General features: G+C 28.7%; 1 protein-coding gene across 5 annotated transcripts in view; it reads right to left on the reverse strand.

The window, feature by feature from the left end:
* Positions 1-6749: 6749 nt before the first annotated feature.
* Positions 6750-17176, reverse strand: part of LOC107437637 (uncharacterized) — a 43729-nt gene continuing 33302 nt past the window's right edge. For 2 of the 5 annotated variants that reach the window (XM_087164516.1, XM_087164514.1), the window contains 8 exons: positions 16907-17049; positions 16687-16819; positions 15504-15664; positions 13863-13968; positions 12387-12733; positions 10046-10151; positions 8712-8890; positions 6750-6885 (listed from right to left, as the gene is read on the reverse strand). In XM_087164516.1, the coding sequence (XP_087020642.1) occupies positions 6875-6885; positions 8712-8890; positions 10046-10151; positions 12387-12733; positions 13863-13968; positions 15504-15664; positions 16687-16819; positions 16907-17049 (1186 nt within the window). In that variant the 3' untranslated portion in view covers positions 6750-6874. Of the gene's footprint in view, positions 6886-8711; positions 8891-10045; positions 10152-12383; positions 12734-13862; positions 13969-15503; positions 15665-16686; positions 16820-16902; positions 17050-17176 lie in introns of those variants that run through there. The other 3 variants (XM_087164515.1, XM_087164513.1, XR_015433835.1) reach the window with 2 other exon arrangements.

A 17176-nucleotide genomic window follows, 5' to 3' on the forward strand; every position in this document is an offset into this window, starting at 1 on the left:
CTCCAGCTTAATGCTTCGGAGAGGTGATCTCAAGTAAGTGAATTAATTAGTGCAGACGTTATTTTAAATTAAAAAATCAGACACATCTCTGAATAAACATATTTTTTTCGATGGATTCGGATTCCTTATCCCCAAGATATAGGGGGTGACGGCAATTTGGAAAATATTGTCCCAATACTTTGGTCAGGTAAGAGGTCCGAAGTTCAGGCCTCATAATGTAAATTTTAGCTTTTGCTTATTTTAGAACTTTTCAAGCGAACTGAAAATATTATTGAATATAATCATAAAATTTGTTTATCCAAAGATAATTCCATACAAAAAGAACTTTAGATAAATATTTATCATTTTTCATTATTTTAATGTTATTCAACAAAATTTTGAAGTGTAAGCTATAAAATGTTTTGCATCATTTTAAAGAGTGTAGTTTTAAATGGCAAAAAAAATTGAACGGAATCGGTCGAGTAGTTCCGTGGAAATCGAAGTTTGAATATGAGATTTTCTGAAATTTGATCTCTCAGGGACTGTTTAAACGATTTCACTCAAATTTCGTACTTCACCATGTGAAATTATATACTTTAAAGTGATGTAAGAAATTCTCTGCCATACGATTCAATTTTTTTACTAATATTAACTAAAACAAAGAACTGATAAATATTTATTAATATAAGTTATTACTTATTACTATGTTTTTGAATCTGATTTCGTAACTTAAAATATCATCTCCACCACATAATTAGCATATTTAAGGTCATCCCTTCCAGCCATTATGATTAAGTCCTAGAACGTGAAGATTCCATCATTAAATAAAAAATTATTCAGGGTGGTCCGTTTTTTATTTTGCGCAATGTGCATATCAAACAGCATCGAACTGCTAACAAGTTTAAATATCGATGAATTAAGCGATTTTAAATTGTAAATATGAATACAAAATAAATGTAAGATAGAAAATAGTAGTTCAGAGTACTATTATTTTCAAATCTCTTATTAATTTATTTTTGATGCATATATATTTATTTTGATTCATTTATGGAACACTTTTTAGGAACAACTGGTCTAGACCAAGATTAAACTTTGAGTCGAACACCAGTCTTTTTTTGGATATATTCGTCATACGCATAAAATAGGTGTCCAATTGATGCTATATTTTTTACTTCTGTATTTAGTACTTAGTGGTCTTAAATTTTTTTTTTTATGAAATTCGGGGACCGAACTACTAAAAAGATTGGGGACTGCTGCCTTAAGAGAATTCGCCACTAGTACTTTTTATATTAACTAGGGGGCTCCGCCCCCTTCTCGCTACGCTCGCCAACCCCCAGAACTGCTTCGCATTTCCATTGCATATTGCTTCGCAATCTTATAAAAACATTTTAACAAATTTAAATAAATTTTGAAGCAAAATTAAATAATTTTTGAAAATTAAATAATTTTTGAAATAAAAATGCCAGATATTGAAATCAATTACTTAATGAAATTTATACACTTCTCTGCCCCCTTCACAATTTGATTATCTTTTCTTCATGTAGCTGAGAAATTTGGAGCTGTAGCAGAGAATATATCTCAATAAGAAATGCTTTCCCGTTTAGAATTCCGCCATTCATTTCTCTGACGTCTGCCAGAGATATTTCGACGCCTGATAGCAGGCATTTTATTTAGGCAGCAGGCACTAAATAAATAAAAATAGAACTAAATAACTAAGATATCGTTTTAAATCTCAAATCAAAAGAATTGTTTGTAGAAAGTTTGTTTTGGTTTGAATATTCGCACGTTTGTTTTGGTTTGAATATTCGCACAATGCCATTGCTATTCTATTGTAACGAAACAAAAAATTTATCATGAAACTAAAAATTTATCAAAGGAACTAAATATATTGAATTCTTTTTTTAAGAAATTCAGTTCCGTTTTTTTTATCCACTCTTATTTTTGTTTATCAATCTATTAATTCAGAAATGCTTTAAATCAAACGATGCTTACGGAAACAATGCTTATGCGAATCACCCGAAAAATGATTTGCTGAATTCTCATTGGTTGAAACTAAATTTTTAATTTTATTAATTAATTAAAGGAAATTTTCATAATTTAAAACCTTATTGCACATCTACATAACAATACCTTTAAAACGACACCTTATTTGTTTAATTCTGTTGCGTAGTTTGGGAGTTTTTAGCGAGACAAAATATTGCTAGCCTATTAATATATAGATATTGGCAATTTTTATGGGCTAAACAGTTTTTTGGAGCTATTTAGCGATTGGTTATTTTGAAGAAACGCCATCATAAACACTTCTTTCGAGACATTGCGTGCTTAAGGTTGACATTTTTTTAAATTCTAGTTTCGAGTTTTTGTTTTATTTTCATTTTTTTTTTAATTTTGGAAAAAACTCATAGGTTTTAAAAGATAGCATGTAGATTCTGTTTATTTATCAAAAAATGGAATAAAAAACACAGTCAAAGAAATGTTGTGGAAAATTAATAGAATGGGGGTTTCTTAAAAAGTTATGTGTTGTGTTCTAGTTTTTTTTTTCTAAATGTTTTTCAATTGGGTATAATATAGCCGACGTCACAGGTTGTGTTGTTCCTACTAAATTTAACCCATGAACGGCATTTTCTGCGAGCCTAACTTCAAGCCACAAATAAACAAACGAAGTGTGCGATCGTTTAAATAGCTGCTCGCCAGATTTTATTGCATTATAAAGAAAAGTTATTGTAACTAAATACAACTAAATAAACAACAACAACTAAAACAAATAACAACAACTACTAATAACAATAACTAAATAAACAACAACTAAATTCCATTCGTTTAGTATTGCGTCATATGTTGTTCCTACTAAATCGAAGTAGTTGTGTTTTTTTCATATTATACCCAATTCACCTTAAACAAATAAAAAAATAGGCACTATGCCAGATTTTTACGTTGAAAGAATAAAACGCTTTTTTACTCAATATTTTAAGCGATTAATTATGAAAAAGATTTTAGTGAACATGAAGATCAGCGTTTCCATATATTTTAACATTCATTTAACGAATCAAAATATCATTTTTGAATTGTCCGACCACCCTCCCGCCCACGGACAATTCAATATTAAACAATTTCAATAATACTATTATCAGCGATTGAAACTACAAGCTACAAAAAGCGAAACTATTGTAATCACTAATTTTTTTCTGTAGTTTGAAGTGTAATGCAGTATTTTCTTTTATTGAAAAAAGTAGCGTAGTTAGTAGCATACATGACAGTACTTTTACTTTCGTTACTTGTACCGCCGGTACAAGTAAAAAGTACGTACTTTTACTTGTACTTCGTTACTTTTTAAATTTAGTACTTTTACTTGCACTTTCGTTACTTTTTTAGGGAAAAAGTAAAAGTATTTGTAACGGAAATATCGAATGAAATCGTTACTTTTTTCTAAAACTCGGTAAAAAAAAAAAAAAAAAGCTGTGAATGCAATATATATGCATTTACAGCTAACTTCGTGTTTAAATACCTTCTGTTTCAACTTATACTACAGATTCAATTATTTTTTACTAGCTCAAAGATCACAAAGCTATCTGTTTGCTTTGTTTATGTTTGTGTTTTTAAAACGCGTTTCTAAAGAGTAAAACAATTTTAAATCAATGGTAATTTAATTAAATAAAAATAATAAACTAAAAATCAAAGTCAATAGATAAAATTTCTTTTTCGTGCAAATCCATAAAAAGTTTGATATTAAAATTATATTATACGATTACATTATAAAATTATATTATAATATTCTTGCGAATTTAAAAATAAATTAATATCCATAACTTTCAAAATTAAAAATAATTAAATAAATAACAACAATTTTCCAAAACATTAAAGAACATAAGAATATTATTCAATGAAATTTCAGGTAACTTTGAATTTTCGATTTCCTAGAAATGTACTTTTAAATCGTTACTTTTTTTTGTTTAGTACTTGTACTTTTACTTGTACTTTTTACTCGTTACTTTTTAAAATAAGAACTTTTTACTTTTTACTCGTTACTTTTTTTTAAAAATACTTGTACTTTTACTCGTTACTTTTTAAAAGTAACGTTGCCATATATGGTTAGTAGTGCTGTAAATACGCTCGTTTTTTGCGATTATTCGCAACTGTTGTAGCTGTTGTCTTATGCTACTTGTCAATACTGACAGGCCTATTTCAAGGCAGAGGGGTGCCATCTGTATCCGAGAATTTGACTTCCGCCACACACAAACGTCATAGCCCGTTTAACAGAGAGAGCACATTCACAGAACATTCATCAATCCGTAGATAGTAATTTTGTCCTGAACAAGAGCACGATCAATCTCCTATCCACTACCCCTAGAGGAATTGATTTGCTATGGGAACTCGGAAGACATTTCGATCCCAACAGATTTAGCGTGCACCAACACCATTTTGTACACATTGAGTCTTCGGCAGGCAGGGATCGAACTCATGACTTCTTGGACGTGGCCCCAATGCTCTACTTGCCAGGCTATCCCGACCTTTTTTGTAAATATTTTTAGCGTTAGTTCAAAGAAACAAAGTTCAAACGCAGCAAATTTTTCGAATATGATTAATGCATTATTTAGGATGTTACCAAGTATAATTTAATTATTTTTTTTAAATTTAAGTTAATTTAAGCTTTAAACTCTTAACAAAATCACAGATATTTTATGGTTTTCTAGCATTTCTTGAAATAAATTTTCCTTCTAGGAAAGGTTTAAAAAAGTTGTAGGTTTAAAGAAAATTTCGAAAAAAATTAGTTTCAATTTTTATTCAGTATTCAGTGCCTTCCCGAATTTATGCAATCCGTTTAAATATGTTTTTCTTTAAATATTCTCTATCTCATATCTTCACTGCAGCCGCTTTATTTTAATCAACAACTGAATCTAGATATCTAAATGATTCAGCGTCGACTATTACTGGATTTTAAAACATAAATTTTTTAGTTTTCTTCTGAATTATTCTCATTGCTTTAGTTTCTCATTTATTGTTTATAAATAAACCTGAACCATTCCAAAATTAATTGAAAATGTTAGTTTTGAGCTGAATTTTGGATGCTAAAAGTACAATATCAGCAACATCAAGGTCTTAAAATCAATTGTGTTGTATTTCCATCAAATTCCTTTTCTTTTTGATCTTTTACAAGACAAGCTGCTACTCATCCATCTAAAGCTAAGCTTGCTTTCAGCTGCCACAGGGGATCAAATTACAGTCCTTCACAACAATAGCTCATTTTCCTCAATATCTGAACCATTGCAGCTCAATGTCTATAAACATTATATAAATTTGTGTAAAATTGTAATTTATTTTTTGTCCAATGAAAATTGAAAATTCAGGAATAAGATAAATGTTGAAAGTATACAATATATATATATATATATATATATATATATATATATATATATATATATATATATATATATATATATATATATATATATATATATATATATATATATACAGTGTACTCCCGATTATCCGGGTTAATCACCGGGACAGATCGCACGGACAATCGAAAAACACGGATAATCCGAAAACTCCTTTTATTAAAGAAAAATTCAATATCAGTACAAAAAATATAAAAATGACTGACATTTGCATTCATAACATCAAACTAGGAATTTTCCTTTTTAAAAAATGTGTAATGCGTCTTCGCCATATATCGATACGCATATTTTACGAACCGCAGTAGTGTCACCGTAATCAAATCCTCCCATATAATCTAATAAAGTTTCCACAGAGCAGCAGAATGAGAAAAAGTATTTCATTCATTTACTACATCTTCTGCATCAGTTACTATCATCACTATTTGATTTAACAACATAACGATGTCTTCATCAGTCAAATTCTGGAAGCAAGGCTCACATGCATCACTTTGAAACCTATCTTCTAAATTTTCTTCATCAAGAATTTCGAAACCTTAGATTTCTTTTGCTTGTTCGAGAATACTGTTATCATATTTTTCCTGAACATCTGAAGAGGATTGTTCATCAAGCGGTATGATCTTTCTCCAAGATCGTGAGGATAACGTAGACGATTTTACCTTTGACCATGCTGCTGATATTCTATATACTGCAAGCAATCCAATAACGAACATTGCTTCCAAAAATTTGGTAGTGTTATAACTTCATGAATCAAATTTTTTTAATCTTGAAAATGTTTCTCTTTATATTTTGTGTGACTCCGGAATGAGTACGGATAATCCGCAAACCGGATAATCGAGAGTGTACTATATATATATATATATATATATATATATATATATATATATATATATATATATTTATATATATTATATATATATATATATATATATATATATATATATATATATATATATATATATTGTATATATATATATATATATATATATATATATATATATATATATATATATATATATATATATATATATATATATATATATATATATATATATATATATATATATATATATATATATATATATATATATATATATATATATATATATTGTATATATATATATATATATATTGTATATATATATATATATATATATATATATATATATATATTGTATATATATATATATATATATATATATATATATATATATATATATATATATATATTGTATATATATATATATATATATATATATATTGTATATATATATATATATATATATATATATATATATTGTATATATATATATATATATATATATATATATAATTTCTGTGCTGGAAACAAGGTTTAGAGGTTCATGTCAAAAAATAAAATATTATTCATGATCTTTATTTTTAAGCATGTAAAATACAAATGAGAACTCATGCAACTTTTTATCACACAATATTGATGGATGAAAAAAACAATTTCCAAATGGATGCTTTCAGGTCAATATTCAGATACTTTCTGAAAAGAAACGATACAAAGTAACAGTTTATTGGTTTTCGATGTTTCAAATACTTCAAAAGCAACTGTATATACCTTTTTACTTTTTTTTTTCTTTAAATAATAACTATTTACCCATTGTTGTAAAAATATCTCTTTCCGTAATTTTTATTCTCTAAATTTGATAGAGAAAATTGATTTGATGGCGAAAGAAAGAAAAATAAGAAAAAGAAAGACATATCTTAATATTTATATGGAAATTTTCGAAAATACAAAGACTGAAGACAAAAAAAACACTGCGTTAAATATTCCTATTCGAATTTTTTTAAAAGTAAAAATTACTACTTATTTATTATGTCGCATATTCTGTACTTCTAAGTTTAATTTTTTGATTGATTATTATTGACAGTTGAATATTTTTAAAATTAGGTATTCGTTCATTTCATTACGTTTAGCACATTAATTAAATGTCTTTCTTTATATAACGAAAAAAAAATGGTCTCATTTTGTGGTTAGTCCGATTTGTAGACTTTTTTATTGACTGGAAAATCAGATGGTAGGATCTAGTTCCCCCTCGCTGACTTTTTGTTGATCATCATCATGAAATTAATAAAAGTTATAAAGGTATTGGTTTCCTATAAAATATTGTTGTATCCCTAATTGAAAAGCATTTACCTGTAACATTGATTTTATTATTCCTCTCTGCTATTAAGCTTTTGATTGTTTTTCAAATTAAGAGTTTAAAACTAAAAGAGTTGTTCTTTTTTAATGGATACTGTCACTTCAAGAACAAGAACATCATGGATACCCACACTTGTGACCTACAATGTCAGAGCCAAGTGATCGTTTGTCAGTAAAATGGCGTGTTAAAGTTGAGCTAAGGTTTTCCACAGAAGTAAAAATGTTAAATGACGTGAAGTTAATTAAATGCAGTACCGTATCACACATTGAATTTGTTAAAATGTAATTCTCTCTCGTCTACGCCTTTTACGTAACTTAGATTTATTATTTGTCTATGTATTTTGTTGTAACCGTGATATATTTCTGTTTTATGTACTTGGCAACATCAATGCCTAATTAGTTTGTTTATGTTCTACCTGGTTTTGTGCCTGTCTTTGTGTTAAGTAAGAAATATATAGAGAAAGAGTTGACATATTTGTGAAAGAATCATCGTGAAAGATTATAAAATGTGTCACTTAAGAGAATTGATACTTGACTCGTTTGGCTTACTCGAAATAGAATGGAAAAAACAGTTGCTAACGTAAACAAATACCACGTTTCAACAACCAATCAGGATCGAGATACCAACACTACGTCACTCTCAGGTATCCTATTCTATGATATTATATTATTACGCTAGATTTTAAGATGAACTTTTTTGAATGGTGACCTAAACTTCATTACCGTTTTTAAATCTGCTTTATTTTTTCATGCAAATCACATTAATATGATATTACAAATTACCATAAAAGAAATTCGTTGAATGATAGAGATTTTAACAATGCTTCACGCAGAATGGGATGATGTATGGTATATCGTATTTAATCTATCGAAAATATTAAATAACTCCTAAAATTTGTAATAACACCAAACTTTTAATTTTAAGTGTTATTTTAAAATATGATTACTGAGCTATCTGTTCTCTAATAGACCATACTCGAATCTTAGAAGTAGTCAATAGTACTTGTAATTCTTACATAAAATTACAATAATTATATATTTTATACACAAAATGATCTTTTTTTTTTTGATCGACTATTAAGGAAAAAGTATGATGAATGAGAAACAACCATGGGGGTTGGTGAATTTCCCAGTATTTTACCAAAATGTGAATGGTCAACACTTACGATTCAAAAGTGAGGGACAGCGGATGGAGCCATTCTGAAATGTTATTGGTGACGATGAGGAATCAGATGGTATTGTAACCCTTATTATTTCTGCATGGATTTTAATTACTTTATCAGCTATCCAATCTTGGCAATATTTGAAATGATCACGGAAGCATTCTTTAACGTCTAGAAAAGTTCTGAGAGAAAAAATACATATTTTAAGCTTATAGACAATGAATAAAAATTACATTTTGATCTTTAACAGACTGAATAAATTTAGCACCGAAATAAATAATATAACTTTCGTCTGTTCGGTGGAAAGATGGACTAGATATAAATAAATAATAATAATAATAATAATAAAAAAAACATCACTTGGCAGTATCAATCACGTGTTTGGCTACTTGGCGTGGCGCTAAATAGACAGGCGAATATGTTTTGCTTTTTTTGCATCGTGATTTGTTCGTTAATGTAGATTCTAAAACAATGATTCGACAAATTCAATTAGTGATTAAGATAAATACTTTATATTGCATTTTTATTCTTTATTTTTCTTCATATTAAAAATCGGTGCCTTACATTTATAAAAAAATTGATTATTGTTCAATACATCAAAATTTACTAATATATATATATATATTAGTAAATATATATTAGTAAATTGCAGGAAAAATCTCTGAAAGTGACAAACCTGATCAAGATCCTGACCACCTATTTGTTTACTTCGGTTTATCGAACGCACTTTAATCTATGTTGCTTGCACGCGTTTCTCAGCAGAAAATCAAATTTTATTTCTTGAAGATATTTTTACGACACCGAACAATCAAATTCACATTAAATTTGAAAAATTTGGAGTTGCATAATTGATCTTGAATTTTGTCGCTTCGACATATTTAAGGTATTGCGATTTTATCTTTAAAGAATTGAGCAGAGAAAGGCACGAGTCCGTGCTTCTACTTGTTGCTGAGAAATCTGCAAGCAACAGAGCTTATCTATCGGACTTGCAGGAGGTGCTATTCTGCATCAAGCGATATATGCGTATCGACTCTTGTTCTCGCCAACTAAAATTGCCAAGACACCAGAGGTTTTTAAAAATTGCAAAATATGTAGGATTACGAGTTATACCTATCGAGTTGATCTCCTTTTATGTCGCCAAAACATGGTGATCATTTTGGCGACGGTACCAATACAGAAATGTTACCAAGCACCAAAGTTGGAAAACATCCCTGAATACAAACATTTTTTAGTAAATATTAGTAAACTACAAATGCATAGTTGCAAAAGTAATAATCTTCTGTAAACAAATAAAATTATTGTATAAATTTTTTTTTTTAGTATTGAAACGCACTTACTGTTTTAAATGCTCTTGTTTTGAAATTTCCAGGCCAATTGAATACAGATACATATCGTAAGTGCAATTTTTCATCATTTCCATATCAGTATTTATAAAGCAATTATCTATTTGTGAAGAATTAAAAGACGGTTTAGTTTCAAATCATATGAATTATAATAATTATAAATCGTCGCGCTTTATGAGGAAGACTTTTTCCATTATAAGTGATCTTAAAAACATAATCGCATTAAATTTGAAGCATCAGCTTCAAAAAATGACGTAAATAACAGGAAGCTGCCGCACATTTTCTGGTTTTTTGTTTAAAAAAATTAACTTCAAACTTTATTAAGAAACCTGACCGAAAAAAAGAAGATTTCTATGCATATAAGTGAATATATCTCGTTTTTATATCCGTAATTCCAATTTTCTTTTCCTTTCAGAATGCTACTTCTATACAGCAATGTAGTAAAAAAATTTTCTTCCGCATTTTAGAGATTAAAATATGAAGAAAAAATTGTGTATTAATGATAAATTATTCTATATAATCATTACTTTATGGTTTAGTTGTGTTCGTATTGTTAAGGTCTTATTCTCTTAGATTTACATTCACTTAGATTTACTTAAAAACTGTCTTCTTCAACTGTTCTTCAGTTTTTTAAAGGACATTAATTTTAGAATGAATGAAATGAAATATGTTTTAAGGAAAAGAAGAACATGATAAGAGTTTATTTATGTTGTAAAATAAAACAATTGTAATTCCAATAATTGATACATTAATCTACTTATGAAATGTATGATGTTCCTCTCTGACAAAACTTTGTATGAAACCAAATTCAGTATGATAAAATAAATTTTAAAATTTTATGACTTTAAAATTCCCGCAGCGATTTTCTTCCACCGAAATAATTAAGAGACACGGAAGGTGGAAAATTTCTCTTTCATGCAGCCCTCCAATCACGTAGCTCCTTTTTGGGGATAAAAATTAACCAGCACTGAACTTAAGTTACATCTCTATGGTCCGCAACTAGAGTGTTCCCCATAAGTGCTAAGCAACTGAACTATCTCAAAAACTAGATTTTCAACTTTATTGTAATAGCTTTTTCAACTTCAACTAAAATTCGTACCATATACTAATGTGGAAGGCGAGACAGAATCATGCTATCTAAACTTTTAATTATAAACTAATAATTTAGATGCTCCCATTCCGTAATTGCTCTGTCAAAATGTTGCATTAAGAAAGTCTCGCAAGTACAAAAAGTCTTGTTATTTCCCCATGGAAATAATTCCAATATCACAAGTCAAAAATCTTGGTGGGGAGAGTCAAATTATTCCGATGTTAGAATAAATAATTTTGTAATATTTGTGCAAATTAGCTTTCATATAAGAATCATTCTTATTTTGAAATTCATAACGAGTGTAGAAACAAAATGAAAAAATAAGAAATGAATGACGATTTAAATGCACAGTTCGTTGTAATTTTCACGGAAAACAGCTTTTTTATTCTCATCAAATTCCAAAAAACATTACAAAGTTCCTTAACAGACTGCACTGCTGACTAGGAAAAACTAAATACATCAGACAATATTTGTTTTTAATATTTTTCAATCAGCAGCACCATCTCTCTGGAAAAACTTTTTAACTTGTTTCAAAATTTGATGAAAATAAATATATCTGCTTTTCTGAATAACTTGCAGGTAACCGCACATTCCGGACTTCTTTCGTTTTTTTAAAATTAACTGTTCGAATGATTGGTCATTTAGAAACCCAATATCAAGACTACAAAACAACAAGCGTGCAACACAGTAACCTTCTATACTAAGCTCCTTTCCGATGTAAAGTGAATTGTTTCATTTCTTTTGCAAGTTGTAAAATCATCATATACTCTAAAGTGATGTTTTTTTTTTAGTTTAACGGGATATTCGGCATTCTCTATAATGATTTTTTTTTGTAAAAGGTCATTATCCGGCATATGCTTATCAGGTTTTCCACATATTGATGCCTTCCTTGAGAAAAAGGGTCATTGTCTGGCATTTTCTACTCTGATACTTAAGAAAAAGGTTTACACTGACAATTCGAAGCGTCAATATGTATTTTCATGCATTTTAATGTTAGCAAAGTATTGTTTTCAATTTCCAAATTTTGAAATCAAATTTTATCTGTTGTAAATCTGGTTTCGGGGTAATATAGATGTGCATTCTTTACCTTTTTCTTCTTCCAAAAGATGTGGGACAATTCTCTCTTATAGGAAAGGATCTTGAAATCGAAAGGCTAATGCTACACACTTGTTGATTTGTATTATTACAATTTAATATGTGTTAAAATTTTGAGGGTACATAATCTATCTAAAAAAGTTTTACCACTTGTTTCTTTGGACTGTCGGTTTTTCGTAAGCTTGTTCATTCTAATATCTTCGAAAATTTTCTGGTTAGAATATTTATATTTTGCTCTGTTGATAGTGCTATTTTTGGTTAGGTGATAGTAGCCAATCTCATCAGGTAAGAAGTTCTTTCCTTTGTGTCCTCGTATATCTTCGATAATATCTTCCCTGTCATTTGAAATTAAGTTCGAATATGTACTATTTTCTGTTAGAATGTTTCTGATGTTTTCTAATACTTCGTTTGAAACTTTTTCAAGTTCCGAATATCTTTGTATATGGCAACTTGAAGGGTGAGTTTTTCCAATGCAATACGTAGTGACTTTCAGAATTCTGAAAAAAAAAGAAACTAATTTGCATTTGAAAACTTGCAAGCTTTAAAAATATTCAATTGAAGATAGAGTATACTTTATTCTGGGTATGAATATAGCAAAACAAGCATTTCTATAAAGAAGAACATTTGTTCTGAAATTCAAAAAGATATTTGCTATCTACGTTGGATGAGATATGATCAGGTTGAATCAATATAAAATACTTTTGATTATTTAAGTTTTAAGAGAAATAGGACCCTTAAAGTAAAAATTTTAGAAACTCTTAATTTGAGATTTCATGATAAATTTTACAAATTGTTTGGCTTTATTTTGAAATCGACCACAATTTAGAGGATTTCCTGATGATAAATCCTACAAAATTACATAAAAATATGTTATATTGAAAAAGAAAAACACAAAATTATCCCTGGCAGGATCACCCTTGTAATCCACTATAATAATTATAAGTAAAAGGATGTTTAGCTATAGTAAATTCAGCAAGAGCTAAATCAACTTTAAGACTCCCGATGGCTGCGTGATAACGCTTCGCGCTCCTATGTCATAGGTCCAGGGTTTTAACCTCGGACCGGACGAGGTTGACTTAGTTTTTCCTCCATTCAGTCCTTTGATAAAATGACAAGCATGCTTGGGGACTAAACATAGGGGGTTGCGCGTTCGGTTGGCAATTCAATCGGAAAATCTGCTCCTGTTCTTCTAAGCCTAAGGTCAAGTAACCAATCAAATCCATTGCTATTGAGACCTCTTATAATTGTTTCTTTTTCAAGAGTGAATGTTCTCTTTATTTATCGAAATATGTCGCCAAGTCTAGGATTCCAGTGGGACTACGAAGCTGTAACCTTTTTATAATAATTATGTGACATATATCGTAAAATATCGCTCGAATTATAGTCCTGGCCGGCGAGTTTAACTTTTAAAACCTCTTATATTGTTTTTAAAGCATATTTATATAATTTGATAACTAAATAAAATGGAACTATATGCAGTCGCGAATGATTACTTAAATCATATACCGCTATGATCTTTTCTTAACTTGCAGCAAAGTATAGTTTAGTTTAAATCAATTCTAGAAGACTCTTTTAAAATAATATTTAATGCATGAAGTTTTTAAAATCGGTACAAATATTACATACCTTCGTAATGAATTTTCTTGAAGTGGTCTTATCGTGCGGAAAATACATATATTTATATCCTTAACCCAGATCCTTATACGATGGCTTTCACACCTACTAACAGGGTCTGAAAAAATGTAAGTATATTACATGGAACTAAAAGTGACAGAATAAATAAATAAAATTAATTCAAAATCTGTACAGTATACAGTTGAAACTTTAAAGAGCTAAATACATGATATAGTAAAAGAGTTATATTTTCTGTTAGGTGTATCACTATACGCTTGGCTTGAATGTAAATATTAGAAACCCCTAGCGGCGAAACAACTTGGGCCAATATTTACGAATCTTGGCTCAATAAGGGCTTGGGCCAATATTTTTCCAATATTGGTCTTATGTGGAATTGTCTGAATCATACGATATTCCACTGTCACTTTACAAACAATATCGACCCATAAAGGCCAATATTAAAACATCTAGACATCCTAATATTGGTCCCTCTGTGTATGTTCATATAGGACAAATATTGAGCCAATTTTGAGCCCAATTAGGGCCAATGTAAAATTGTTGTTAGGGCCATAACATATGACAGTTTTTAACAATTTAAGGCACTGTAATTTGTTTTGAATACAAGGAGTTTAGAATACAGTTATACAATTTAGACGATGCATTTGTTGGAACAAAATTTAAATGATATTTTAGCCCTGTCTTTAATCTTTTGTCGCAAATAGGACACCGGGGACCCTTTTATATATTTTTTTCTGACTCTCTAATTGCAAGCAAAATTAGATTTTGGTATTTTATTTTGGAAAAATATATTTTGGTACATAATTATGAAAAAGAAACAGTTTAATAGTTGCTTAAATGCTTGAAATATCTGTTAGATTATCAGAATTATATTTGTACTAAAACACAAAAGGAAAAAAAGGTGTTTGAAATTTTTTTTCCATGCATATTCAAAAATTTATCAATAACTGATTTTGTAAATTAAAGAAATTTCAACGACCAATAACTGTTTCTCTTAAATCTAAATAACATTCCAAATTTTCTAATAATTGCAGAAAAAAATAGCGTGAACTTTTATTTTTATGACGTTCATTTGATTTGTTTAAGGATTTTGTAAAATAATTCTTGGAAGAATTTAAAATTTGTATCTAGAAATATGTTCATCAAAATTTGATAAAAAAAAAAGCATAATCTCATCGACAGGAAAAGCTTTTTGAGTTAGACACCAGTTTAGTTTAACTAACTATTTCATAATAAAATATACATTTAATTAAAATGTACAGTGCGCAAAAAAGCGATCATTTTTAATAGCATTGTATCTAATGATCGGATTTTTGCATACAAGAACTCATAGCCTTGGAAGCCTAAAAATAGAATTAAATAGAATTAAATAGATTAAATATCCAAATCAGTGGAAAGAAATGTATGTTTATCCAGAAAAAAAAATTAAATTTTGTTGTTGAATTTCGTAACTTAAAATATCGCTTGTAGTAATTAATTATCCTATTTAAGATTGGACTCTTGTGTCATTAAGATTGATTCCAAGTACGTAAAAATTCGAACATTGGACCAAAAGTTATTGAAGGCTTCCCTTTTTTCCTACGCACCTGTAACCTCTTTTTTAAAAAAATAATGAAGTTAAAAAATGGAACTTACGAACATTGAGAATACTTTTGTGAAAATTTGGAAGATCATCTGGAATATACAACTCCATCGTTGCAACTCCATTCACAGCCGTAATCATTGTCCTCAATAAAATTTCAATTGCTTTCTTTGAGCAAGAATTCAATGGCTTCCACAAGCATGTAATCATTTCACTGCAAAGGAGAATACTTTGTGATAATAGCTTTAAAACGTCTAATTTTATTTTATTAATTGTATTGTGCTTAAATAAGTAGCAATTAAAATATGAAATTGACTTCTGACGGCAACTAAAATGTTTAGTTTTCATTACCTCAAATAAAGCCACACGTGATTCAATCATTATTATAATAAACGAAATAAGTAATCATTGGCATTGAAATTTTTCCACAATCTAGCCAACCATTTATTTTTGGCGACGCGATTGGCGACTGCTTTCACAAGTGACCAAAACAAAATGGCCGTCACACAAAGCTAAATAGAAAATCTTCATTGGGATCTATGCACTATGAATAAAAGCTCTGATTTTTTTAAATTTCATTTAATTTCGATTTGTTTTGTTTTGCTTTGTATTTAACCTATATATAACCTAATATGACCTAACTTCAATGTCCAATTAATTTTCATTTTTATGGTTTTTAAACCACTCAAGTTGTAAATTGGTTACAAAATAGCATAGTTTTGTATTCATGTTTTTTTTTAGCCATTCCAATTGTAAACGGTGTCAAACACGTGAAGATCGAGAAACGTTCTCAACTATAAACTTTATGGTTAATTAATTTACAGTAATTTTAAAATGAGAATTCTAACACTGGAGTAAAAAATATTTTTTAATAAAATGCAATTTCCTAAAATCGTTATTTTATTTCTAATAATTTATATTAAGTTCTTCAAATTGAAAAAAATGTAAAGTTGTGTGGAATTTTTATGTAATTCAACACATTAGTGATCCACTGCTAAAATAGATTGAATTTCTAATTGCTCACATTAAGAAAAATCTAAAAAAAATCTCGCTAAACTTTCTTAAATTTGTTTTTATGTAAACTCGGTTTTGATTAATGAACTTGTACCAGGATTTGGCAGCCAATCTTCTTCCTGAGGTGGACATACTATAGATTTCATTTAGAAACTAACTTTAAAAGGCAAAAAATAAGTATCTGAAACTGTCGTTAATAAAAGGTAAAAAATCAATTATTACTTATAAACAGATGCACTACTAGAATTATTTCGAGTACACATCGTATAGTTGTTGAGTAAATCATAGCAATGTTCAATGCCAGAATAATTCAGAGATTTCAAACAGTTTCTTGCTTGATTATAACGATTCATTCCTAAAATAAACATCAATAGAAATTGTAGGTGTAAAAAATACACACGGAGACCTTATTTTTTATGTAAAACCAGAATGACTTACATACTTAAGGATAAAAAGTGCCGCAACGAAAATGTTCTGATTTGGAGTATGAACTTCTTGAGGAAATCTTTGAAACTCTTGTCACTGTATGTTACTGGTTCAGTGGGTGCGTGTTCTTCTATACAAACAGAAGCACGTTCCAATATCCTGGAAATTTTCAAAAAATTTCGAAAATCAGGTATACTTTGATTTAGATGGTTTTAGGCAAATTTTATTTGTTAAAACACAATGTGAGAAAATTAATATTGTATAATCACTCCAAATAAAGAAAATA

This window comes from Parasteatoda tepidariorum, chromosome 5 (assembly GCF_982258835.1).
Source record: "Parasteatoda tepidariorum strain Cologne lab strain chromosome 5, Ptep-v5.0, whole genome shotgun sequence".
Classification (NCBI taxonomy): domain Eukaryota; kingdom Metazoa; phylum Arthropoda; class Arachnida; order Araneae; family Theridiidae; genus Parasteatoda; species Parasteatoda tepidariorum.